Here is a 26089-nt window from a genome sequence, read left to right as displayed (position 1 = left end):
TTGTTAATCCAATCCTCTTTATTTATATAGCACAAATTTAAGATGAACACAAGGTTCCCAAAGTGCTGCACAGAAAGGCAAAAAAAAGCACAATGAAACAATAATCACAGTAAAATAGAATAAATTAAATTACAATAAGTTGAAATAAAATCTGGTAAAAAACAGATAAGAATATACAGATAAATATATAGATGTAAAAATTATCATAAAATCATAACAGTCACACTGTGTGAATGCCAGTGAAAAAAGGTGCGTTTTAAGAAGGCTTTTAAAATGTGACAGCGATGAGGCCTGCCAAATGTGTTGCGCAAGGTAAGTAACTGATTCTTATTGGTTGTAAGTAAATCAAGCTTTTGGGTTTTTAAAAAAATAGTTGAATGATCATCCATCCTCAAAACAAAACCACTGACATATCACTATGTACTACTACGTGTCACGGTTTTAGGTTTTGATCATTCTTGTTTTCAGATTCTTTCTTATGTTTTCAGGTTTCTGGTGATGTTTTTTCCCCTGGCACTTAGTTTCACTCAAGTCACCTGTTTCTGTTCACAGCTGCACGTCATCACACATCACCTCCCCACAGTATTTAGTTTCCAGGTTCAGTCACAGTCTTTGCAAAAAATCTTCACTTTACCTTCCACGCTCACACCACAATTGTCAGGTCAGGTTTTTGCCACTAACCATAGTTCCATAGTCTTGTTACTCACAGTCTCTTTAATTCCATAGTCTTGTTATTTATAAGTCTTAGTCTTGTCTTGTTTTGTTTGTTTTTTCTCAGTTTAAGAATTTTGATTATCCGGCTCAGCCACGTTTTCTGTTTTTGCCTTGTGCCTGTTTTTGGGAATAAATCTTGAGGTTTTTTTGGACGTCTGCATCTGGGTCCTCCCTTTCTCAACACCATCGTTTCTGGCACTATGACAGTGGAGGCGGTAATAATACTGCTGAGGCAGCTCATTCCGTCTCTGTTTAACCATCATAGCAGCGCTTAAGCCAGACTGGGTCAACTTATCTGAAAACTCTCGTTCCAGAGTTTGGCAGAAAAGTTGATAATCATTCCGTATGTAATCAGGTTGAAGTTCAATGAATCTTCTGACCTCGTGGCTGGATGTAACCTTAATCAAGTAGAATTTGTCATGAACGGATGCATTTAGGAACTTTCGCAGATAGAAATTAATGTCGTTCAAATATGCTCGGGTGTCGTGTGGTATCCCTGGAGTGGGTTCAAACCTGGGCACATTACGAGCAATCTTGTCAAGCTCTTTGTCAGAGGGAGCTTGTGGAATGTGGGGTCCTAAGGTAGGAAATGATTGATCCGGTTTACCTGGATCAAAAGTGATCTTTTCAGATCTGAAAGAATTTGTTGTCGTTGAAGACAGGGGCAAAACAGTTGGGCTCTTGTAGGCCCCTTTCTTGTCGGGAAAAGGGTTCCTTCTGTCTCCCAGGGGGAAACCATGTGTTTCATGCTCACGTCCAGTGTCAAAGGACTGAAATAGGCCTCTCTTAACACCTTCTGATTTATCTGATAGGTGTTTCAGCTGTTGATGAACTGTGGTTTGTTCATCTTTAGCTTTGCCTAACTGTTCTTTCAGCGGCTGCCTTTGTTCCTGCTTAACATCGAGATGTTCATCGTTAGCTGGAACTGTTAAATCCTGCACTCTCTGCAGGACCACCTGGAGGGATTGCTGGGACTCTTTCTGTACTCTGTCCACCTTTTCCAGTTGAACTTGGGTTGAAAACAACTGCTGTTGGCAGCTCTGAAGTGCCTGTTCAAGCCTTTTGTTGTTTTCATTCAGTTGAAGGATTTCTTGGTTTGAGTTCTCAACCTGTGTTGTTAACTCTGTTACCTGGGCAGTAGCTTGGCAAGATGCCCTCTCAGTGGCTTCAAGTCGGTGTTGGAGGAATTTGGTTTCCTCCTGTAACTGTGATATTTCCTGTGACCGAGCTTTAAGTTTGCCAGTGGCTTGTTCCATCACTTGGTGTGCGTGTTTAAAGAACACCACGGCTAAGCTACTTAATCTCTTGGTCAGAGATTCTTCTTTGGGCATTTTAGCTTTTGTCTCAGCTCAGGGCTTTAAACTGATTGGTTCAGTTTCAGGGGTTTTTGATGCCTCTTGTCTTCACGGCATAACCCAGGATCATCTTTTCTGCTAGGTCCATCATCCTGGTTTCCACTTGACTCACAAAGTACTCTTTCTGAGTTTGAATTTGGAACAGGGAAAATGGTTGAAGGTGGTTTGGTTCAATTTTCCTTTTGTATTTGTTTACTCCAGAAACAAATAAGGAAGGATGCTAAAATAAACATGACTGTGTTATTTTACTCCAAATGGAAGGATGCATTTGATGTAGAAGCTTATCATTACCAGTTATGGTAAAAAGAGGGAAAACATTAATGCTAACACAAAAGAGAACATACAAGCTCTTGGGCTGTTGTTTCTTTAAGCCTTAGTGTCTTATAATCAGTTCCTGTTAAGGTCATCTGATTTTGGTAAAAGAAACAAAATTTGGATAAATTGTTTCAAGTAATGTTTCCAAATAGCAAAGGTGATATTGTTTTATTCCAAACAATTAATCCAAATGCAATAAAGAAGATTCGAAGATGGCTGGTATTCATTAATACCAAGCAAAATTCTCGGCTTTCTTCTTATTCTCAATGTGATTAGCCAGAGCGGCTAATAGATACCCACAGACTTGGGGTGCCAAGTAGGGAGGGTCTGTGCGAAGGAGGAAGGAGTTGACGTATGTGGTGACGGGTTTTAGCCCCGCCTACCAATAGTCCTCCACGCTTTCAGCGTTTCTGTCCCACTTCCCTGGGGGGATGAGGGGATCAACCTCCGTTTTGCACAGCGCTCAGTGGAAGTAACGCAAGAGAAGGCGAAGGCCTCTGCTCACAGACTTTTAAACTCTCAGCTTTGCAAAACTCACAATGCTCAGACGTGGCTGTCTAAGTTTCGAGTTCCTTCAAAGATCATCACCTTAATTTCAACAATAACAACTACTAGAATCACCAACTCAATTTTCTGCAGTAAAATTGGTTCGTCCACCAGTGCCGTTTATTATTTTAATCAGGGCTTGCAAGTCTTTTAAGACAACACTCCTACAGTTTCTGTCAACTGGGTTTAACCGTACTTTCAATCACTGTTCACTGCTTTCACGGTTAAACACGAACACGGCGCTTCGGCCGTTTATTCATACAACAAATGACTCTGCTTTAGTCATCCATGCGAACACGTTTTGTGACCGTGTGTATTTTATCTCACATCAGGAGCTACAGCTCTGATTCATTCAGTTAAGCTAAGCGGTCTTAACTTTCAGTAAGTAATCTGTTTTACTTTACTTTAAGCGTCACAGCGCTCGTTTAAACGTCAGCCACGTTTGATCACTTTCTTCCTCTAAACTCTCGAGTTTGAGTGTATTCTGAGCCGAATAAATTCCCCGGAACTCACTGGTGAATTTATGTGATACTCAGATAAAAATCAACTACGGTCTACCAAGGCCTTTAAATTCAGCGTTCTTACGCTGTGCATGCAATAAAAACTGAGAAGAAGCGTCAGCTGAGAGCTGAGGTCTTTCTTCTTCTATGGTGTGCAATGGTTTAAGATCGCGCCCACACAGGTTCGGAGGAGTAACATGTGTCCATGATTACTCCTAAAGTGCTTTAGATCGTTTTAACATAGATAGACACTATAGACATTTCTCTAGACGGACATAGCCACCGATTGCAATGCTCACACACAGGTAATAAACCAGCCAAAGTGATGCTTCTTTACGTAAGTTAGTCCACCATAACGCCTCGCACGGAATTATTTATCGCTGGCACACAAGGCACCAACAATCTATATTTATAGCGGGCATACGTAGCGTGATGTGATAAGATATAAGGATTTATCCGAAAGTTCACACTATCTGAATAAGCCTTATTTTACCTCGTTTTAGGGCACCACCTTCAATCGAAGGAAAAAGACAGAATCTTACGATTATCGTATGTTAAATTAATAATAAAATTATTAATTAATAAATTCCAGTCTCAGATAGTCGCTACTTGTGAATTCTCGTTTTGTTGGACTCACACATACCTAAAGAACCCATACACAAAAATCAGTTGATTTTATATATGTATGAATATGAACCATTTATTAAAATGATATGACCAAAGACATGAACCTTAAGACAACAGGAGAAATGCTTTGAATATGGATGATCATATAAGAAACACTTATACTTGAGTTGAAAAGAACAAAGGGGGAGGGGAGGGGGGGGATCATTCAAATAGTCGGAATCATTCAAATAGTCTAGGTTTGTTACTATTTGAAGTTAAAGTTTAACCACTTGGGTTAATTGATGATTTTAACAGTGAATTCTCACCCACCGCATACCGTCTGAAATGTAAAAACAGGGCAGATCGTACTGTTAGGTCAGCTCCGAACCACAGGTAAAGCCAGCGGGTCCAACTGGGTCTCTCTCGGTTCCGCGTCTCGCGGCCTTCGTTGCGGTTGACTTTCATTAAAGTGGCCTGGACCGGTCACAGTCTCTGCTCTAATTCATCCCAAACCTGTTCTATCGGGTTGAGGTCAGGACTTTGTGCAGGCCAGTCAAGTTCTTCCACATCAAACTGGCTCATCCATGTCTTTATGGACCTTCCTTTCTGCACTGGTGCGCAGTCATGTTGGAACAGGAAGGGGCCATCTCCAAACTGTTCTCACAAAGTTGGAAGCATGAAATTGACCAAAATCTCTTAGTATGCTGAAGCATTCAGAGTTCCTTTCACTGGAACTAAGGGGCCAAGCCCAGCTCCTGAAGAACAACCCCACACCATAATCCCCCTTCCACCAAACTTTACACTTGGCACAATGCAGTCAGACAAGTACCGTTGTCCTAGCAACCACCAAACCCAGACTTCTCCATCAGATTTTCAGATGGAGATGCGCAATTCATCACTCCAGAGAACACGTCTCCACTGTTCTCGAGTCCAGTTGCGGCGTGCTTTACACCACTGCATCCGACGCTTTGCATTGCACTTGGTGATGTATGGCTTGGATGCAGCTGCTTGGCCATGGAAACTCATTCCACGAAGCTGTCTTTGCACTGTTCTTGAGCTAATCTGATGGCCACGTGAAGTTTGGAGGTCTGTAGCGAATGACTCTGCAGAAAGTTAGCGACCTCTGCGCACTATGTGCCTCAGCATTCGCTGACCCCGCTCTGTCATTTTATGTGGCCTACCACTTCATGGCTGAGTTGCTGTCATTCCCAATCACTTCCACTTTGTTATAATACCACTGACAGCTGACTGTGGAATATTTAGTAGTGAGGAAATTTAATGACTGGACTTGTTGTAGGATGGCATCCTATCACGGTACCACACTGGAATTCACTGAGCTCCTGAGAGCGACCCGTTCTTTCCAAAATGTTTGTAGAAGCAGTCTGCATGCCTAGGTGCTTGAATTTATACACCCATGGGCACGGAAATGATTGGAACACCTTAATTAAATTATTTGGATGGGTGAGTGAATACTTTTGTCAATATAGTGTACGTATTGGAAGATAACGGCAGAGTCGATTCTATTCCAAGTCAGTCACAAATCTCTCATGAGCCAAAATTACAAAAGTTAATCAGTGAAGATGACTGAACATTTCCATGGTACATTTGAGAGAATTGCAGCGGCCTGTAGATGGCCAAAAGTGGACTGGATTTTCCGCCTCATTCCTCTACTCACTGGTAAGGCAAGGAGTGCCTCTGTTCATGTGGATGTTAATGAATCATTAGATTATGATAGTGTGAAAACCACCTTATTACAGAAATTTGACATTAATCCTGAGACTTACATAGAGGTTTTGTTCCCCATATGTTCATCCTGGAACTATATGTTAGTTATCAGAAAATGAGACGAGCACTGATTAGTAATGAATGTGTGACACGGAAGGGCAATAAACTAAGAGAAATTAACAAAGGAACAGGATTTACCTAAGGAACAACTGACTGAAATGAATGCTAAACTAAGTCAAAGAACCATGGTTGACCCAACCAAAACTAGAACAAAGAAAAACCAATACACAAAAATCACAAAGATCATGACAGTTTAGTACCCTTAATATTCCAAGACAACATCTTGATCTCTGTTATAGGGCTATTGTTACTCTATTTATCATTCTTTTACCCACCTGCACTTTGAATTGCTTTGAGCACGAATTGTGCTCTACAAATAAACTTACCTTGCCTGTGTTACAAACATAAAATAAACAAAAAAAATGCAGCTATACCAAAACAGTATGAAAACATATTCCACTAGATGACAATCAAGGAACAAGATGGTTCACTTCAATCTTCATTCCTAAGACAGACAATAAAGAGGAAAAAATAATACATCTGTGAAACTAAACTTCCTTTGCACTGCTGAGTTCCCACCCTTCTTCTCATAATTGTCTTTCTGCAGCAATAAGCCATAATAAAAAAAAAAGAGGTTTCAACCACTATCCGTAAAAATGTCATCTATGAAAAGTTCAGCAGCTCCTGGCCCATATCTCCCATTGAATTCAAAACAACTGACAGCTTTAGGTGACGGGTGACGAGTGCCATTTACTGTCCCTATTGTATGAAGCATAACCACAACTCAAATCCCCACTGCTGATTAAGATAGTCACTACAAATGTCTTATCAAACACAATAAGGACAGATATAACTAAAGATTCAAGAAGCTTTATTTATCCTGAGGAAAATTGCTGTGCAACAGTTATGGTACAAGAGGGAAAGTACTAAATAAAATAAAAATAATATTATTTCCTCTAGCATTCTGTCTTACACAGAGGTGGAATGAGTCTGTTGATGAAGGTGCTTCTGTGGGAGGTTAACACCTGGTGGAGAGGGTGAGTGTTGTTTTCCATGATACTATGCAGTTTACACAGCATCCTCCTCTCAGACACCACCAACAAAGAGTCCAGCTGGACCCCCAGGACAGAGCCAGCCTTCCTGATGATCTTGTTGATCTTGTTGGCATCTGCTGCCCTCAGCCTGCTGCCCCAGCACACCAAACCAAAGAAGATGGCACTGGCCACCACCAACTGGTAGAACATCCTCAGCATGATGTTACATACATCGAAAGACTGGAGCCTCCTCTGGAAATAGAGCTGACTCTGACCCTTCTTGTATATAGCCTCTGTGTTCTTAGCCCAGTTCAGTTTGTTGTCCAGGTGTACTCCAAAGTATTTGTAATTCTGGACCACTTCCACAGTCTCATTGTTGATGGAAATGGGCGTGGGGGCAGATTTCCTCCTGCGGAAATCCACCACCAGCTCCTTTGTCTTGGTGATATTAAGATGCAGATGACTAGTCTCACACCACCCGACGAAGGAATCCACAACACCCCTGCACTCCTCCTCCTTCCCCTCACTGACACAGCCAACAATTGCAGAGTCGTCTGAAAACTTCAGCAGGTGGCTGGACTCAGAGTGCAACTGGAAGTCAGAGGTGTACACGGTGAACAGGGAAGGAGAAAGAACAGTTCCCTGTGGGGCCCCTGTGCTGCTGACCACAGTGTCAGACACACAGTTCTGCAGTATGGCATACTGTGTACGACCCGTCAGATAGTCTGTAATCCAGGAAACCAGAGGGGGATCCACCTGCGTCGCTGTCAGCTTACTCCCCAGCAGGGCAGGTGGGATGGTATTGAATATGATTCTCACAGTGCTTCCCGGTATGTCCAGGTCAATGTTGTTTTCGTCGACGATGACAAAATCATTTCGTTGATGCCACTTTTTTTCATGACGATAATTAGATAGTGATGAGATAAACATGGCTCTTTGATTACTAAAACATGACGAGACTTGTGTGTGTTTTCGTTGACGAGACGAAAATGAATGTAAATGTTAGTGGGTGGTCTGTCAGATGTTTAAAATGCATGACATTTCTGCTTATTGATCGTGTAATCTGTCAATTAAAACCTAAATAGTATCTGCTATTGCATCCTTTCCTTGTTTTGTCACACCCACCACCTGGCATACAACATGTCACACTGTTGTCAATCATCACAGACACTGGACCATGATGGCGGCAGTTTCAACACAAAGGCTTCGTGGACACAAACGTAGAGATGACATATGGGTGTATTTCAAATATAACCCTGCAGGTAATAAAACAGACTGTATTGTGATGGCAGACAGTGGCAAATGGGCTGCTAAATTCAGGGTAAAATTAGCTTTGTTATGCTAAAGTCAATTCATTCTGTTTTTACAAAAAATATGCATCTGTCAGACAAGGCCAAGTTGAGCATATGTGTTCCTCATCCGTCACTCATATTTGGGGCATGTGTATGGTCATTGTACTTTCTGAGAAATTCTGAGAAATAAAGCCACAATTGTTGAAGTAGAATGTTTTTCTTTTTGTCTTTTTTTGGAGTAATGAACATTGATTCCACTGTTACAACTTTATCTGTGTGTAATGCACAATCCTTAGATCAGAAAGTATTTCTCTAAAACCATTCCTTTATTATTGTAATTATTGGTGAAAATAACCGATCTGCAAGCAATGTGTTGAACTTATAGATCTGCTATTTTCACAGCTTGTGTGACACTGGCCAAGAGCAATCACCAATACTTACTGACCTAAATTAATTTGTTAAAAGACTATACTTCCTTTTTTGGACTAAAACTGACTAAAACTAGACTAAAACCTTTTTGAGTTTTCATTGACTAAAACTCGACGAAAACTATCACATATAAAAGTGACAAAAATTTGACTAGAAATTAATAAGAATTTTAATCCAAAAGACTAAGACTAAATCTAAGATGGTTGTCAAAAACAACACTGGTCAAGGTGGGTATAGGCACGGTGGAGTAGGAAGATGATGGCGTCCTTCACTCCAAGTCTCGGCTGGTAGGCAAACTGAAGAGGACCCAGTGATGAGCTGACCTGGGGTTGAAGAAGTGACAGGACCAGCCTCTCCAGGGACTTCATCAGGTGGGACGTCAGCGCCACCAGTCTGAAGTCATTGGAGGTGCTGGGATGCAGCTTCTTTGGTCCTGGAACCAGGCAGGATGTCTTCCACAGTACAGGAACCCTCTCCGGACTCAGTCTCAGGTTGAAGATGTGCTGTAGGACTCCACTCAGCTTGGCTGTAAATGTTTTGAGGACCCTTGGGCTGACACCATTGGGACCTGCTGCCTTGCCTGGGTGGAAGCTGCACAGTTCCCTCCTCACCTGCTCTGCTGTGAAGGTGTGTCGTGTGTGTTGATGGCCTAGACTGCTGGGGGGCCTCTTATGTCACACCTTTCCTCGCTTTTCTCTCTTTTTCCCACTGTTGTCATTACTTTGTGTTTTCCTGTTCCAACAGGTGTCCTTTGAATGGTGTTATGGTGTTTGTTGTCCCCTCTTTTCTGCCCTCTCAAACCCAAGCTGGTTGAGGCGGATGGCCACCCTTCCTGGTTCTGGTTCTGCCAGAGGTTTCTTCCTGTTAAAAGGGAGTTGTTCCTTTCCACAGTCGCCTCAGGCACGCTCAAGACGCGGGATTAGACCGAAGAGAAGTTTCGGTACAATCGGTTGGTTTCCTTAGCTTGGAAATTGTTTTTGAATTGGCTTTGTATGTATGAATTGGACTAATTTTGAATTTAATTAATTGGATTTAATTGGATTATGATTACAATGAATTGGACTCTAATTAGCTTGAATTGGACTGCATTATTTAAAAGCCTTGAGATGACATTTGGCGCTATACAAATAATAAAAATAGTCTAGAGAAATATAAATAGAGAAATAGTCTTTCTCGTTGTTTGTCAGCTGATTTGTATCCTATTTTGTTATGTATCTATAACAGTAGCACATCTTTAATAATAATTAATACTGAAGCAATATAATTTTCCTTTTTGATTGATAAAGTATTATTAAATTGAATTGAACTGAACTGAATTTAATTTAATTAAGATTACTGAGACCAAAGAACCAAATGGTCTGTGAATGCTACAATGTCTTTGATTACAAACTGTTCATAATATAACTGTTCACAGACCTACTCACTGCCTTAATCATACCCTTGTGCTGACTTATGGCATTGAGACTGAACAGTTAACAGTGTTCCCTCATAACCCTGTCTTGTCTGACAATTTTTTAATAACTTTTGAATTTACATTACTTGACTACACGGTTTCTAAGAAGAATTCTAGATATAGAAGGTGTCTGTCAGAGAATGCTGTAACCAGATTTAAAGAGTTGATTTCATCATCCTTTTCTTCACTGCCATGTGCTGATATGACAGAGGACGGCTACCTAAATTTTACTCCAGTAGAACTTGACTCTCTTGTTGACAGCACTATAGCTTCAATGCGTACAACACTGGACAATGTTGCCCCTCTGAAAGGGAAGGTAATCAGTCAGAAGAGGTTGGCTCCTTGGTATAATTCACAGCTGCGTGCTTTAAAGCAGACTGCAAGAAAGCTGGAGAGAAAGTGGCGTTCCTCTAATTTAGAAGAGTCTCAATTAGTCTGGAAAGATAGTTTAATAACGTATAAGAAAGCACTTCGTAAAGCTAGAACTGCTTATTATTCATTATTGATAGAAGAGAATAAGAATAATCCCAGGTTTCCTTTCAGCACTGTTGCCAGGCTGACAAAGAGTCCGAGCTCTGTTGAGCCATGTATTCCTTTAACTCTCAGCAGTGATGATTTCATGAGATTCTTCATCAATAAAATTGTTTCTATCAGAGAGAAGATTAATGGAATCCTTCCCACTATTATCACTGATGTATCATCAAGTAGAGCAGCTTTAGAAGTATCTTTCGAAAAATTGTATTTAGACAGCTTCTGCCCAGTTGATCTTTCTGAGCTAACAACAGCAATAGTCTCTTCTAAACCATCAACTTGTATGTTAGACCCAATCCCAACCAGACTGTTAAAGGAGGTTTTCCCCTTAATTGACACTTCCATATTGGATTTGATCAATCGGTCTTTGTTGATAGGATATGTACCTCAGACTTTTAAGGTTGCTGTAATTAAACCTTTACTTAAAAAACCTACTCTTGATTCAGAAGTGTTGGCTAATTATCGACCTATATCCAATCTCCCTTTTTTGTCTAAAGTTCTTGAAAAAATAGTTGCAGTTCAACTTTGTGATCATTTACATAGAAATAATCTGTTTGAACAGTTTCAGTCAGGATTCAGAGTGCATCATAGCACAGAAACAGCACTGGTGAAAGTTACCAATGATCTCCTCTTAGCCTCTGATAGCGGACTTGTTTCTGTGCTTGTCCTGTTGGATCTCAGTGCTGCATTTGATACGATCGATCACAGCATTCTGTTACAGAGACTTGAACATGTTATTGGGATTAAAGGAACTGCATTAGGCTGGTTTAAGTCATATTTATCTGATAGATTCCAGTTTGTTCTTGTAAATTAAGACTATTCCTCACACGTTGGAGTAAGTCATGGAGTTCCTCAGGGTTCTGTGCTTGGACCGATTCTTTTTACTTTTCCATTGTTATGCTGATGATACTCAGCTGTACTTATCTATGAAACCAGATGAAACCAATAGGTTGGTCAGACTACAAGCCTGTCTTAAAGACATAAAGACCTGGATGACTCAGAACTGTCTGCTTTTAAATTCAGACAAAACTGAAGTTGTTCTCTTTGGACCTGAGCGCTTCAGGGAGAAATTGTCTAGTTATATAGTTACTCTAGATGGTATTTCCTTGGCTTCTAGTTCTACAGTGAGGAACCTTGGAGTTATTTTTGAGCAGAATTTATCATTTGACGCACATATAAAACTGGTTTCTAGGACTGCCTTCTTTCACGTTCATAATATTGCTAAAATCAAGAACATCCTGTCTCAGGGTGATGCAGAGAAACTAGTTCATTCATTTGTTACTTCAAGATTGGACTACTGTAATTCCTTATTATTGGGCTGTCCCACATATTCTCTGAAAAGCCTCCAGCTGATCCAAAATGCTGCAGCCAGAGTTCTGATGAGAACTAACAGGAGAGATCATGTTTCTCCAGTTTTAGCTTCTCTTCATTGGCTCCCTGTTAAATTCAGAATAGAATTTAAGATTCTTCTTCTCACATATAAAGCTCTTAATGACCGAGCTCCATCATATCTTAAAGATCTCATTGTAAGATATTTTCCTAACAGAGCACTTTGCTCCCAAACTGCAGGTTTACTTGTTGTTCCCAGAGTTTCGAAAAGTAAAATGGGAGGTACAGCCTTCAGTTATCAGGCCCCTCTCTTGTGGAATAAGCTGCCAGTAAATGTCCGGGAAGCAGACACCCTTTCCACTTTTAAGATTAGGCTTAAAACTTTCCTTTTTGATAAAGCTTATAGTTAGGGATGGCTCAGGTGATCCTGATACATCCTATAGTCAAGCTGTTGTAGGCTTAGACTGCTGAGGGACCTCATCTGTCACACCTTTCCTCACTTTGCTCTCTTTTTCCCCCTGATTAATTTCACAATTGTGTAGGAATTCACCTCAAATAAAAATGTACATGTGACATTACTGTGGTTATTAAGTTGTGTTTCCCTGTCCCAACAGATATCCTTTGAATGGTGTTATGGTGTTTTTCCCCCCTCTTTTCCCTCTTTTCTGTCTTCTCAAACCCCAGCTGGTCGAGGCGGATGGCCACCCTTCCTGAGTCTGGTTCTGGTTCTGAAGACAAGTTTCGGTGCAATCTGTTGGTTTCCTTAGCTAGGATATTAATTTTTGAATTGGCTCTATATGAATGAATTGGATTATGATTACAATGAATTGAATTCCTATTGGCTTGAATTGGACTATATTACTTAAGTGCCTTGAGATGACAATTGTTGTAATCTAGCGCTATATAAATAAATTGTATTTAATTGAATATAATATAACAATATAATATAGGAATTTAGCTTAACTTTTTCAATGAATGGAAAAATATGTGAGGTTTTCTGTAGAGCAGTTCAATAATCATGTTGCTGAAGAAAAAGCAGAACCAGAAAAGAAGTCTAGTTGCCTTCAGCTTAAGCTTTTATGATCTCCCTGAGCATATCATGTGAGAATGGCTTAATTTTTATTAACCCACCAGCTATGGGGCTTCTCAGCTTCCAAAAGATCCATTTGAAATCATTCGTCATTCCACGACTTCCCAAAAGAGATGGCCATTTTTTTCAGAGACAACTCAAGCAAGCTGATGAAAAGGAAGGGGTCACGTTTTCAGATGTTTTTGAAATCATGTTAAAAATTTTGGTTTTTGTTTGTGTGTGCACCACCTACGCATAATGTAAAGAATGTTCAAAATCACTCCTCTTCTCATTGTCAAAGCGGACATCTTGGGGTAAATCAGCTTCTGTTTTGGCATCAATACATCTGGGAATCCCTTGAGCCCATGTTAGCCATCTGAAACACACACACATATATACACGTGCAAAAACAGACAGTGTGATACAAATGCTAAAACTTTATAAATTTGACAGCAATCTGGAATGTTGGAAATCTTTGTATTGTATGTGTTGGACCTATAAGTCTTCTGTCTCTCCTGCAGCTCGATCTTTCTGTGTGCCAGCAGCTGTGGCGATGAATCGTCCAATAGTGTCTTTGCTATGAAGGCAGAAAGAGAAGAAGGACAGTAGAGTCTGTTTCTCATAATATACATACCTATCTATGTCTGTCTGTAGCGCTCTCTTTCTCTCACATCTCATATCCCTTCCTGTGGGTAGTTGCCCTCTCAAGCTTGGGTTCTCTATCAAGGCTTGGGAGCTTGGGGGTTCAGCTAGCCTAGAAGTTCCTAGAACTGCACCCTTCTGAACAGAAATAACTGATGTTGGTCCTAGGATCTATTGGAGCCTCTTCCAGTTTAATGGGTTATGTCCCTGAATGCTCTGATTATTACAGGAACCAATGTTTCCTTCACTTCCCATATTGTCAAAACTTCCTCCTTCAGCCCTTGATATTTTTCAAGATTTATGTGTTCCTTCTTGTTGTTAATGCTGTCATTGGGAACTGCTATATCTATCAGTATTGCCTTCTTCTGTAGTATGTTGACCACCATAATATCCAATTGGTTGACCATAACCAGTTTAGCTTAGTCTAAATCTGAATGTCCCAAAATATTTTACATTTTATTGTCCAACACCTTTGGAGTCATCACATACTTTGACTTTGAGACTTTGAATCCATACTTGGCTCAGATGCTCCTGTACATTATTCCCACTACTTGGTTATACAGTTCCATGTATGCTGTACCTGCCAGCATATAACACTCCACTACTTTGTGCTGAACTGTCTTCTAGGCCGCTTTGCACAGCCTACACCCGGTGTTCTGTCTGGTGTGCAGTGCCCCGTATCTACTGATCTTGTGGACAGGGCCTTGTCTTGAGCTGCCATGATTAGAGCCTCCGTACTGTCTCGCAGAGTAGCCTTTTCTGGGCACTAATAGGACCTCATTATATAAGCCACTTCTTTAATCTTTCTGTGGTACAAACAGTCCAGAATCGTCCATGTCCATGGTGGTTCCTCCACTTCCGCATCCCCTTCCCTTGGTTTCAGCTGCCTGAAGCACTCACTTAGCATTTCATCACTGGGAGCCAGCTTCCTGATATATTCCTGGAGCTTTGTTGTTTGGTCCTGAATAGTGGCTTTAACATTCACTAGCCCCCAGCCTCCCTCCTAGTGTACAGTCTCGGGAGGCTGGACTTGATACCCTCCGTGCATTGTGAGGAGCTTTCTTGTCTTGACATCAGAGGCCTCAATCTCCTCCTTTGGCTAAGTAATTATACTAGTAGGGTGTCTGATGACTGGTAGGGTATATATATTGAAGGCTCAGACTTTTGTCTTTCCATTCAGCTGACTATTTAGGACCTGTCTTTCTCTTTATAGTTACCTCCTTTCAGCTTCTTCATGGTTGCCATTTACCTGTGGAACCCCAAGATATTTGTAGCTGTCCTGCACGCCTTCTATGGTGCCTTCTCGTAGTTCAGCCGCTTTAGTTATAATCACCTTACCTGTCTTAGATATCAGTTGACTGCATTTACCTAGTTTGAATAACATCCCAATGTCCATACTGTATGTCCTTGTCAGGCTGATCAGTTAGTTGATGTTTCACTCATTCTTGGCATACAGCTTGATGTTCTCCACTTAGAAGAGGTGGCTAAGAGGTTGCTTCACTTTGGAATCTGTAGCAAACTCAAGTGTGGGATTTAATACAAACTTAAGACTTTGGAAATCTCCCACATTCCGGTGTGGAGATATTCGTGTGTAAGGACCAGAGATCCTCTAATTTACAACCACCTTTACCCTATGAAAGCTTTTTGGGGAAGTTTCTCAGACCCTCTTTCCACAGATCTGTGCCATAAATTTAGATGGATGCGACTTAGTGCTAACTAAGCTGAACCAAAAAAGAAACCTCTTTAGGAGAATATTGGGGAAAACCAGGCCAGGACACTTTCGACCTTATCCGGATCAAAATAAACCAACGTGACATTTGCCCTGACTCTGATCCAAGCCAGATACAGACGCTGCAACTATTAAAATGACCTCACCCAGATTCACTTTAAGCTGAGTCTTGAAACTGTATTAAATGTGCTTTATATCTTTGTACAAGTTCTTTCAGGTTCTCAGTGAAATCACGAGCTGCATTTTTAAGACCTTTTTCACAAACGTACTTGGAAGAATACCAAAGAAATCATTATTTTGGAAAATGACTAATGGAGCCACATTGCCCCCTTAGTGGTCTGTAGTATTGAATAGTTAAAGGGGAACTCCCTTGGATGAAGTTGTCTCAGTAGAGTGCCTGTGTAGAAGTCCCTCAGTTAGCTCTCCTATAGCCGCAAGTAGCCACATAACAGCACCTATGAGCTAACAGAGCTATAGTACACGTTCGTTCGTTCGTTCGTTCATTCATTCTTCTTAAAGTATTGGTGAAATAAGACAGATAATGCCTTATTTAGAGGCTGCATTGTCCCTGCCCCGTTCACGCCGTTATATGGATCGATAGTGTGATGGTAAATTTTATGTCTCAGGACTGAAAGACTCTCCAATCCACATTAACCATTTGTATCATCCAGACACGCTAATTGTTTTAAACTATCTACCTCTTAATTAACACTCAGACAAGATAATTGTTTTAACCTCCTGTTTCTTAATCATCAAGACTGCATCCTACCTCATCCAAAGTCTCTCAACGCTAGAATTAGATCGTCTTACAAAATAAACCCAGGCAGACGTCACAACAGTTTCAGGCATATCATTGACTGAAAGTGTAGCATAAGCTTACGTCATGCCCAGCCTCTGCGAATCAAACTTCAGAAACTGCAACACAAAATCTTTGAAAATGGAATAAAGAGAGTTTTGAAATGATTGAATGAGAGTTTTGTGGAGAGTTTTTGAAGACGATTGAGACAGAAGACAGAGAGAAATTAAGTAAGCAGTAAGATGGCAGGAGAGGAAGATGAGAAGGAAGAAAAAGATCCGACCAAAGACAGAAAGAGAAGAAGAAGGTAATAGAAAGATGTTTTGTTTTTTCGTCCGTCATCATCCTGTCTCCTGTTTATGTTGCACGTTTTTTTAACCTCCGCTGCTGCACATGTCATCACACATTTTGTTTCACCAAGAGAGCCAGCGTTTAGCTTGTCAACCTTTTTGTAAATATTTTGTGAATTTAAGTTCACCTCATCAGAGTTGGTCAGCAACCAAAACCAACTCGACCCTTGGACAAATTTGTTATTATTTGAGGTGAATTCCTACACACCACCCAGTCTCGTCTCCTGGGTCACCAGAAGCCCAGGAGACGAGATTGGGCTTCTGGTGGCCCAGGAACAGGGCAGATCTTACTTGTCAAGTAAGATCTGCCCTGTTCTTACATTTCAGGTGGTATGCGGTATCATCCACATTCAAAGCATTTCAACTGTTGTCTTAAGGTTAACATCTTTGGTCATATCATTTTAATAAATGGTTTATATATATATAGATAGATATATCTATCTATATATATATATAGTATAATTAACCGGTTGTGTTGTGTGTTTTCTTTACTATTTGTGAGTCAAACGAGAATTTCACAAGTAGCACATATGAGACTGAATATTAAGTTTAACATACCAGAATCGTAAGATTCTGTCTTTCCTTTGATTGAAGGTGGTGCCCAAACACAAGGTTATATAAGGCTTATTTAGATAGTGAGAACCTTCTTATAAATCCTTATCTTATATAATCTTATATATCTTATCACATTACACTACAGGTGTGTCACTATAAACCAGTATCCATAAATACTTTTTGTGATGATGTGGCTAATGGGGTTCAGACCTAGGCATAACAGCTGCATGGACAGAGCATCTCCTTGGTACATATTGCATTTTATGATAAATTGTGTAACTGATTTGGAAATGGCCTCCAGGATTCCAATCATTAATTCTTAATGAAGGCTCTTAATGATCTGTTGATGTTCCAGGCATTCCAGTGTCCATGTGTGTAACACTGAGTTGAAGGCTTTCTTGTGAGCAGTCCAGGGAGTACACAGATTTGTATGTCTGATCTTTCACTCTCGAGTAACAGTTCTGTCGATCAGAAGGTGGGGTTTAGTTCCTAAAGAGGTTAATTCTCCTCTGACCTCTGCTGAGGTGAGCCATGTGCCTTCTCATCTTATCTGCTATGATACCTGACAGGAGCTTTCATGTCACTAAATACTAAATGCAGCTTATTAGCTGGTAGTTGGATTGAGTCTCTCCCCTCTTTGGATCTTTCATGATCAAGACTATTCAACCTTGGGTGAAGCAGTCTAGGTGAATACTCGTATCTAGCAGCAGATTAATTTGTGTTGCAAGGCATTCATGAACTGTAGTTAGCCTCTTACACTAGTAGGTTTGTAATATGTCAGGGACTTCAGGAGTCCAGCTCGTCTTACTTGAGACTCTCTCTTGGATATCTACCACTGTGGGGTCCTGTTTTGGAAGATTGTTGTGGTCAGCTGTCAGATCCATTAGCCATTGATTATTGGGCATATATGTTTCCAGTATTGTTCAGTCTCAACCCTGGGCGGGTCTATTATCACCTTATTATTCTGCCATTGAAAATACACTTTGAATGGTTCAATGAAGAACATCCCATTTATTCCTCCTTGCTTCAGCTTCTCTTGTGTATCTTCTCAGATGGGTAGCCAGAGATGTGAGTTTTGTTTGGCAGTCTCCAGCACCTCTGATATGGACAATATATTGTATTACATGGCTAATCATTTATTTTTATTGCACAATGCTGGAACTCTGATAGGTGGTTATACTCCCTCCGTGTTGCCTTTATCTTTATCTCCAACCTTTTCCTCCATGGGGGATACTGCCCCTTACTGCTTCTTGTGTTGTTCATCTCTTAATCAAGCATCTCTAGGATCACTGCTGCTGTGGTGCACATAAGCTTATTGGTCTCTATGACTCTACTCCCAGTAGGTATAGTATATATTGTTGATTTCACATCATCAGGCAGGCTTTCAGAAGGTACTTAGCTTTTACAAAGGACTATTCAGTCTCCAAGTATCGAGGATATCCATTATCTTCCAACTAAGGTCAGCTGCTCTAGTGTTGAGGTTATCAGGGATTTGTAATAAGGCTTGGTACCCATTCTCAGATGGTGGGAATAATGACCTGTCGTCAAGGCTCCTTCTTGCCACGGCATCTTTGTTGTATCTCTAATTATGATATCAAATTCTATTTCCGTACCTAAGAACATTGGGTTACAAGTAATTTCTTTGTTAGCTTAGATATTGTGTTTCAAAGAATCCCTTGGTCCCACATATTTTGCATATATTCCTTCTCACTTGGATTGCTGCAATAGTAGCATTCCAACATGTCAGATTCTGCACTCTTGTTCAGGAATGTCTCGTTCCAGTTGCTCATTTGTCATCAGCATGTCCTAGGCCCACAACACCTAATGCAGATCTTGTTAATCCGGGAAACATCCTAGCTGGCATGACTCCAATTATATCTCTCACTCACATTAATACAGAGGTTGCTGGAGGCATGCTCTGACCAAGCATTAAAGTATGGATCATCTCTTCCAAGGACAATGACAATAACTACATATTTATGATATTCAGCTGAAATTGTAGAAAGCTGAAACCTGAACGCTGACAAATGTTATCACAATTTACAAATGAATGTGGTCACACTAAATGTACTATAAATTACACACATAATAAATGAACAATTACAGGCGGCAGTATCTAACTTCATTCACATTTTATCCTAAATCACATTTTTAATTAATCTAAACTATAAACTAGCTGTCATGCACAAATATTGTAATGTCAGGAATTATTTCAGGCTGAATAGACAGAAAAGTGTTTTTGTTACAACAGGATGACAAAAATTACTTTGAAAAGAAATTTGCTTTACATCATGTTATCCACTAATTCGGTGTAAGAGTTGTGTTTGATGAATCAGTTTGGGGTTTATTACAAAGGTTCTAATCGAGACAGTTGAGCACTGGAAATGTATTGTGAATGCCTGAACTATCTCCTACCTGTGCCCTCTCTTATCTCCACCTTGGTGTCTCCAATAAGCCAGCGGTAACAAGGGAAAGTCAGCACTTTTTCTCCATCTGGAGGCTCCACCATGACATAGCGACAAAACCAGTTATCTTCGACCCAATACCTTTCTTTCTCCAGCCTGACCAGTAATAGGGAACCTAAAGGCGAATAGCTGGTCACTTTGTACTGATCTACCTGAAATAAATAGAAGGACAGAAAAGGGTTACAGAGATAAAAACAAAAAGAAAGAAATGCAAGCGTCATTTCAGATTACTGCAATTACTACAACAACAACTAATAGCGTCATTAACATGGACTGCAGGATTTGTGTCTCCTCTCTCTAAATGTATTTAATGGCAGCATCCATGGCATCCATCTGTAAAACATGGACTCTTTCATGCAGTACAATATTTTCTAGTGGGCCAGAATGGAACTGTTGATGCCTGAAACTCGCATATAAATTCTGAGACAATTAAAAAGTTTGAAACTCAGATTTTTTCAGATTACTCATGTATTTGAATAAATAATCAACTCCAGACTCTCAGCAATCCATTTCATAATAATCCTTTGTATTTAAATGTTCTTTTTTGTGGTTTCATAGGATGTTTAAGCTCTTGTGGGGACATTCACACTTGAGTCGTTGAGGTCATTTGTCTGTCACTGACCCACTTGACCATTTTGTGGATCATTTGGGTTGTCATCAGCTGTGAGTTGTTTATCTACCTGGCCAACATGTCAGATGTTTTGATCACATTATCTAAGGAGGGAATGGTTGTGAAACTGTCTGGGGTGAAAAGTCAAGGCTACATTTTAAGTGTTTGATGGGTGATGTAAAAGTCACCACCTTTGTTTAATAATGGTTTCCTCTTTAACAAGGATGTCTTTTTTTCTCAAATCTTTGGCACATTTGTCATTTAATTGTGCATCCTCTACAGACTGTGGATATTACTGTCCTCAAGAGTGTCCTCTAACTTTGAGCTGCATATAAACTGCTGAGTTCTGACCTGATGACTGGGCTCTCCTCTGTTGTGCCATGTGTTCAGGAGTGGTTGTTTTGACTCTATATAGAAAGTCCATACAGTCCTTACAGCAATGAACTGCACACACAGCATTGCTCAGATTGTGTTTAAATTTCTGATCCTTGGGGAAAGAATGTAGTTGCTCATACTGTCACAGTTATGATGACTGCTTTGCATATCCTGCAGTTATTTGGAGTATCCATTGTGCTCATGAATAATTTGCTTTGTACACAAGCTACAATATTTACTTGACCGGTAGGAGCACTGTGGGGGAGAATGTGAATTGATGTCCAATGATTTCGAGCCTTGAATACTATCTATGATACCTGAGCTGCTGCTTTTTCTGTTCTGATAACAGGCAAATACTAACAACTTGTGGAATCTTGGGGTTAGAGTTACGACTCTAATAATCAGGCTAACTACAGAACTGTTTGCCTTTGTGAGCTGAAGGTTAAAAAGCAAGTATATTTCTAACCTTTGGGTGAACCGGATTTTGTCTGAGGTATTGTGTTTAAAGTGCACTGGAATGTTGCATTTGGAGAAAATCCATTGAGTTCCTAAAACTATATGAGAATAAGAATATGTTTTTATCCTGTTTGGCTTTTCATCTCTTTTAGAGGCTGTGATATTTTTTCAAGATTTCCCAGTTTAATTGACAAATGCCCAGTTTGAGTATATAGAGATGTCATACACTTTTTAAAAAAATGCAAATGTATTCCTTTTCCTCTCCATTTGCATTAGTATACATTATAATCCCACTGATGACATGATGGGCAGATCATGGTTTCTGCATGTCAGAGGTTGTGAAGGATAGGGGCACCACAGGACTGTTCTCCACCCAAATACGCCCACAAGTGGTTATTGTTCATGCATGCCAAAATAGCTTACGATTACAGTTACAGAATATACAGCGGTTATGGGAGGAACTGCATGTGAACTTTGAAAATACCTTTTATGAGCGAGACAGTTTTGGTTCTGTTTTAAAAATGATACATTTTAGCCCGAACTGTGATCTATCAACTAACTAATGTTAAACCCAATCAGGAAGACACATAATGGAAAAAGTGTTATTGTATTATTAACAGAATATAACTAATTGAAAGTAACACATTTTACTGACCCATCCAACCCCTTCCAACCCTCCTACCTATGAGAATTACATGGCTTCTTAGAGGAAAAACGTGTCTGCTCTAAGTGTTCATCATCATACTTCTTTTCAACACACCACACAATTAAATTTTTTTTTTAAAGAGGAAATATTATAAATATAAAGTGCAAAATATGGAACAAAAGATCAGTGTGCAAATAGGACAGATGCGTGTGTAAATGCCATGTGCAAATATTGCAGGTAGGTAGGTTATTGTCCATAAGTGCATGATTCAGAAGCCTGATGGTCGATGTTTTTTACTTGTTACACAATCTCTGCTTGTTGCAGTTTGTGTTGTGTCTTTCTTTGTGTTTTGTCTTTTGTTTAGTTGGTTTTGTGAATTGTTTCTTTTGAACATATCACAGCCACACAGTATTTTAGGCATATTTAACTTTGGTTTCTTTTATTTATTGAACAGGTGCTGGGGGCTTCCGGCGGCAGTTCAGTCCTGGTGATGGTCTTATCTTACAGTGTGAGGGCAGAGGCATGGGTGTTTTCTTGAAGGACCCTTTTTGTTAGATTTTTTTCCCCTGCTGCTTGGTAAGCACCAGCTCTGTCTTCACTTTCCCTGTTTTTCTGCCTAGTACTACTTTTAATTGAGTCTCTTATGGTTATGGTATGCAACATCTGTTTTTCCTTTTCTTTTTTGTACAATTTACTTAATTTTGAGTCAATAAATTGTTTAATTTACACCCATCGTCTCTTGCCCTGTGGGGTTTATTTGTGCCTGTCTGTTATTTACTATAGTAATTTCCTAGGGGTGAAACTCCCCCAGATGGCATTGTTGAGCAACGACCCCCGTGACCTCTTAGTGTATCTTGCCAAACATACAAGAACTGAAATTATGTTCAGCGGTGCACCATCAACACTGTGTATGGTGGGGACGGGCTCTGCTGACCTCAACTAGGGATGTTGTAAGTCGGTGGGGGGAATACTTCGAGGACCTCCTTAATCCTACCGACACACCTTCAGAGGAAGCAGAGTCGGAGAGCACGGAGATGGGGCCTCCCATTTCTGGGGTTGAGGTTGCCATGGTGGTCAAAAAGCTCCTCGGTGGCAAGAACCCAGAGGTGGATGAGGTCCGTCTTGAGTTTCTCAGGGCTCTGGATGTTGTAGGGCTGTCTTGGTTGACACGCCTCTGCATCATCGCGTGGACATTGGGGACAGTGCCTCTGGATTGGCAGATCGGGGTGGTGGTCCCCCTCTTTAAAAAGGGGGACCGGAGGGTGTGTTCCAGCTACAGGGGGATCACACTCCTCAGCCTCCCTAGTAAGGTCTATTTGAGGGTACTGGAAAGGAGGACCCATCGGATAGTTGAACCAGTCTATATGTGTTTTGTGGACTTGGAAAAGACGTTCGACCGTGTTCCTCGGGGGGACTCCGTCTGGGCTGCCCTTTATCACCAATTCTGTTCATAATTTTAATGGACAGAATTTCTAGATGCAGCCAGGGCATTTAGGGGGTCCCATTTGGCGACCTCAGAATCGGGTCTCTGTTTTTTGCGGATGACGTGGTTCTGCTAGCGTCGTCGGGCTGTGACCTTCAGCTCTCACTGGAGCGGTTCGCAGCCGAGTGTGAAGTGGCTGGGATGAGAATCAGCACCCCTAAATTCGAGACAGTGATCCTCAGCCGGAAAAAGGTGGACTGCCCTTTTCGGGTCGGGAACGAGATCCTTGCCCAAGTGGAGGAGTTCAAATATCTCAGGGTCTTGTTCACAAGTGAGGGACGAATGGAGCGGGAGATTGACAGGTGGATCAGTGTGGCGTTCGCAGTGTTGCGGGCTCTGCACCGACCCGTCGTTGTGAAGAAGGAGCGAAGGCGAAGCTCTCTATTTACTGGTCAATCTACGTTCCCATCCTCACCTATGGTCACGAGCTGTGGGTAGTGACCGAAAGAACGAGATTGCAAATTCAAGCGGCCCAAATGGGCTTCCTCCCAGGGTGTCTGGGCTGTCCCTTAGAGATATGGTGAGAAGCTCAGTCATCCGGGAGGGGCTCGGAGTAGAACCACTGCTCCTACGCATTGAGAAGAGCCAGAAGAGGTGACTTGGGCATCTGGTAAGGATGCCTCCTGGACGCCTCCCTGGTGAGTTGTTCCAGGCACGTCCCACTGGAAGGAGACGCCGGGAAAGACCCAGGACACGTTGGAGAGACTATTGCTCTCTAGGTTAGTCTGGGAAAGCCTCAGTGTCCCCCCGGAAGAGCTGGAGGAAGTGGCCGGGGACAGAGACGTCTGGGTTTCTCTGCTCAAGCTGCTGCTCCCGCGACCCGATCCCCAGAGAAGTGGTAGATGATGGATGGATGGATGAATGATGCAATTTAGCTAATCTGATAATGGCAAGATATGCTTTGTGTTTATTTGGCATGCTGAAATCTGACTCTAAAGAAAACTTTCTGCATTCTTTTTTCTGTAGAAAAAATATTTGATGCTGTCAGGATGATTTAGACATTTAGACACTTACTGCTCCTCTGCAGAAATCCAATCCAGGATTGTCCAGCAGGGTGCGTTCACTTTCTCCTTTCTCTCCAACCAGAGTCAGAAAGATGTAGTTGTTGGTGCCTGAATACTCTGATGTACCAGTTGCTACTGTTACACTGTATACTTCCATCTGATGATGCACACACAAACAAACACACAGAGACACACACACACATCCTCTTAATAAGGGAACAACTGAAATGAGGCCATTCGAAGGCTGGAAACATTGCTCACGTTGAGAAGAAACATTTTTTTATATAAGTATTCTTTTTGTTAAATCACATAGATCAGCTGCCACAGTCATATGTTCCAAATGGATTCAAAATGTAGTGTAAAGATCACGATAGGTAAAAAAAAAAAAAGTAACATTTGAACATTCAGTCATTTTAGTTTCAAATAAAATCTTAGTTCAGCTTCAATTTAATGGCGACAACATGTCACAAAAACGTTTGGACAGATCCATGTTTCCCACTGTGTAGCATCCCCTCTTCTTTTAACAACAGTCTGTAATTCTTAGTTTATACTTCTCCATAATGTCGTCAACGTTGTTATCGAGGGATAACGTTGCTGCGTCGAGGGAACATGTTGTTCTGCAATTCACCATGTCACTAGGGAGGTGTGGCTTAGCGTTTGTGTGGTTTCAGGGGTTATAGCCGAATCCTTGCTTTTTCGTCCGGTCACAGTTGTTACGTCCCCTTGGTGAAACCAGTTGTCAGACAAAAACACGACAACCAGTAAATCAAACGAGTCTCAGTTGAACTGAACAAATGAAGTTTATTGTAACAAAAAAACACTCCAAAGTGGGAGGGAGGATGGGAAAAAGTGATTGTGCCAAATAAAATAGATTAACATAACAAAAGAAGGCCTGTCTGAGCTATCTCTAAAGAAATAAACTAAACAAAATACCTAACTGACTTGTCAAACAAAAGACCCTCCAAAACAGTACAGTGGTGGCACAACCAATAAACCTAGTGCAATAACAATTATCAGCTACGTGAGTGCAAACAATGTAAAGGATACCCCAACTTACCTAGTCCCAAAACCTCCCACACCTACCTGAACAAATATGTCTCTGAAAGAGCACCAAAAGAGACAAGGATAGCAGCAATCATGTGCAGCAAAATCAAGAGTCAAGAGCGGCGGAAGGCCCGAGACAACCTCCATTTCAAAGTGGCTCCTCTGTTGTGATTGCCTAGCGGTAGAGGCAATTATCCAACCAGCCACACCGCCTGCCCACATAGGTTAGCAGCATCCCTGCAGCAATTACCTAAAAACAACACAACATTTGGGGAAGTGGGATTGGGAGTGGGGTTACACAGAATACCTGGTCGCCTCGCACATAACGCAGTTAACACAGACAACCGAGGTGGAGCAGCTGTATTTGCAGTTGGAGCTCATCAGTATTGAAGAACAAATGCTTATATTGCAAATGTTGAAGCGCAGGCCACAGAGAATATGTTGCGGAGGTGGCCTGTACGACCGGTCGAGGCTGAGAATGGGTGAATGGGAAAAACTATGTATTATGAATAATTTGCGCCATGCTTTTCCCCTAAAATTGTCGTCATGTTTGGTGCAGGAAGAAATGGTAAAAAAAAAATCTACTCTTTCTTTTCTGTTTTTTTGTGTGATTTTAGGTCTAATGTCTTCAATACAGTATGTCAAAATGAAAAAACAACTGTAATATCACAATGTGCTGGGAAAAATTACACTAACAAGGCAAGGTAAAGAGGTTTTAAAGGTGAAATATAAAGGTAAACTCAAAATATTAAAAATGTCCAATCATACGCTGCACCACAGAGGGTTAAACCTCAATCTGCCTCTCCTCACCTCCAGCTATTTTTCATACTAGGGATTTGTGGTCTAAGGATTCTGTGATCTGAGGGGATGGTTTGAGTCCACAGACCGGAATACACTTTGTGAGCCACATGGAGATGATATTAGTGCCATGACTTTTTGTGTTACATATCACATTAACTTTTGTATGGATAGTATT

General features: G+C 40.9%; 1 protein-coding gene across 1 annotated transcript in view; it reads right to left on the bottom strand.

The window, feature by feature from the left end:
* Positions 1-24226, bottom strand: part of alox12 (arachidonate 12-lipoxygenase) — a 49313-nt gene extending 25087 nt beyond the window's left edge. The window contains 6 exon segments of the mRNA XM_072376723.1: positions 13021-13067; positions 13069-13125; positions 13212-13334; positions 13454-13535; positions 19446-19647; positions 24080-24226. Coding sequence (XP_072232824.1) covers positions 13021-13067; positions 13069-13125; positions 13212-13334; positions 13454-13535; positions 19446-19647; positions 24080-24226 — 658 coding nt within the window.
* Positions 24227-26089: the final 1863 nt, after the last annotated feature.

This window comes from Leuresthes tenuis, unplaced genomic scaffold (genome assembly GCF_036924035.1).
Source record: "Leuresthes tenuis unplaced genomic scaffold, fLeuTen1.0.hap1 SCAF_22, whole genome shotgun sequence".
Classification (NCBI taxonomy): domain Eukaryota; kingdom Metazoa; phylum Chordata; class Actinopteri; order Atheriniformes; family Atherinopsidae; genus Leuresthes; species Leuresthes tenuis.
This window is presented reverse-complemented; position numbering and strand designations above follow the sequence as displayed.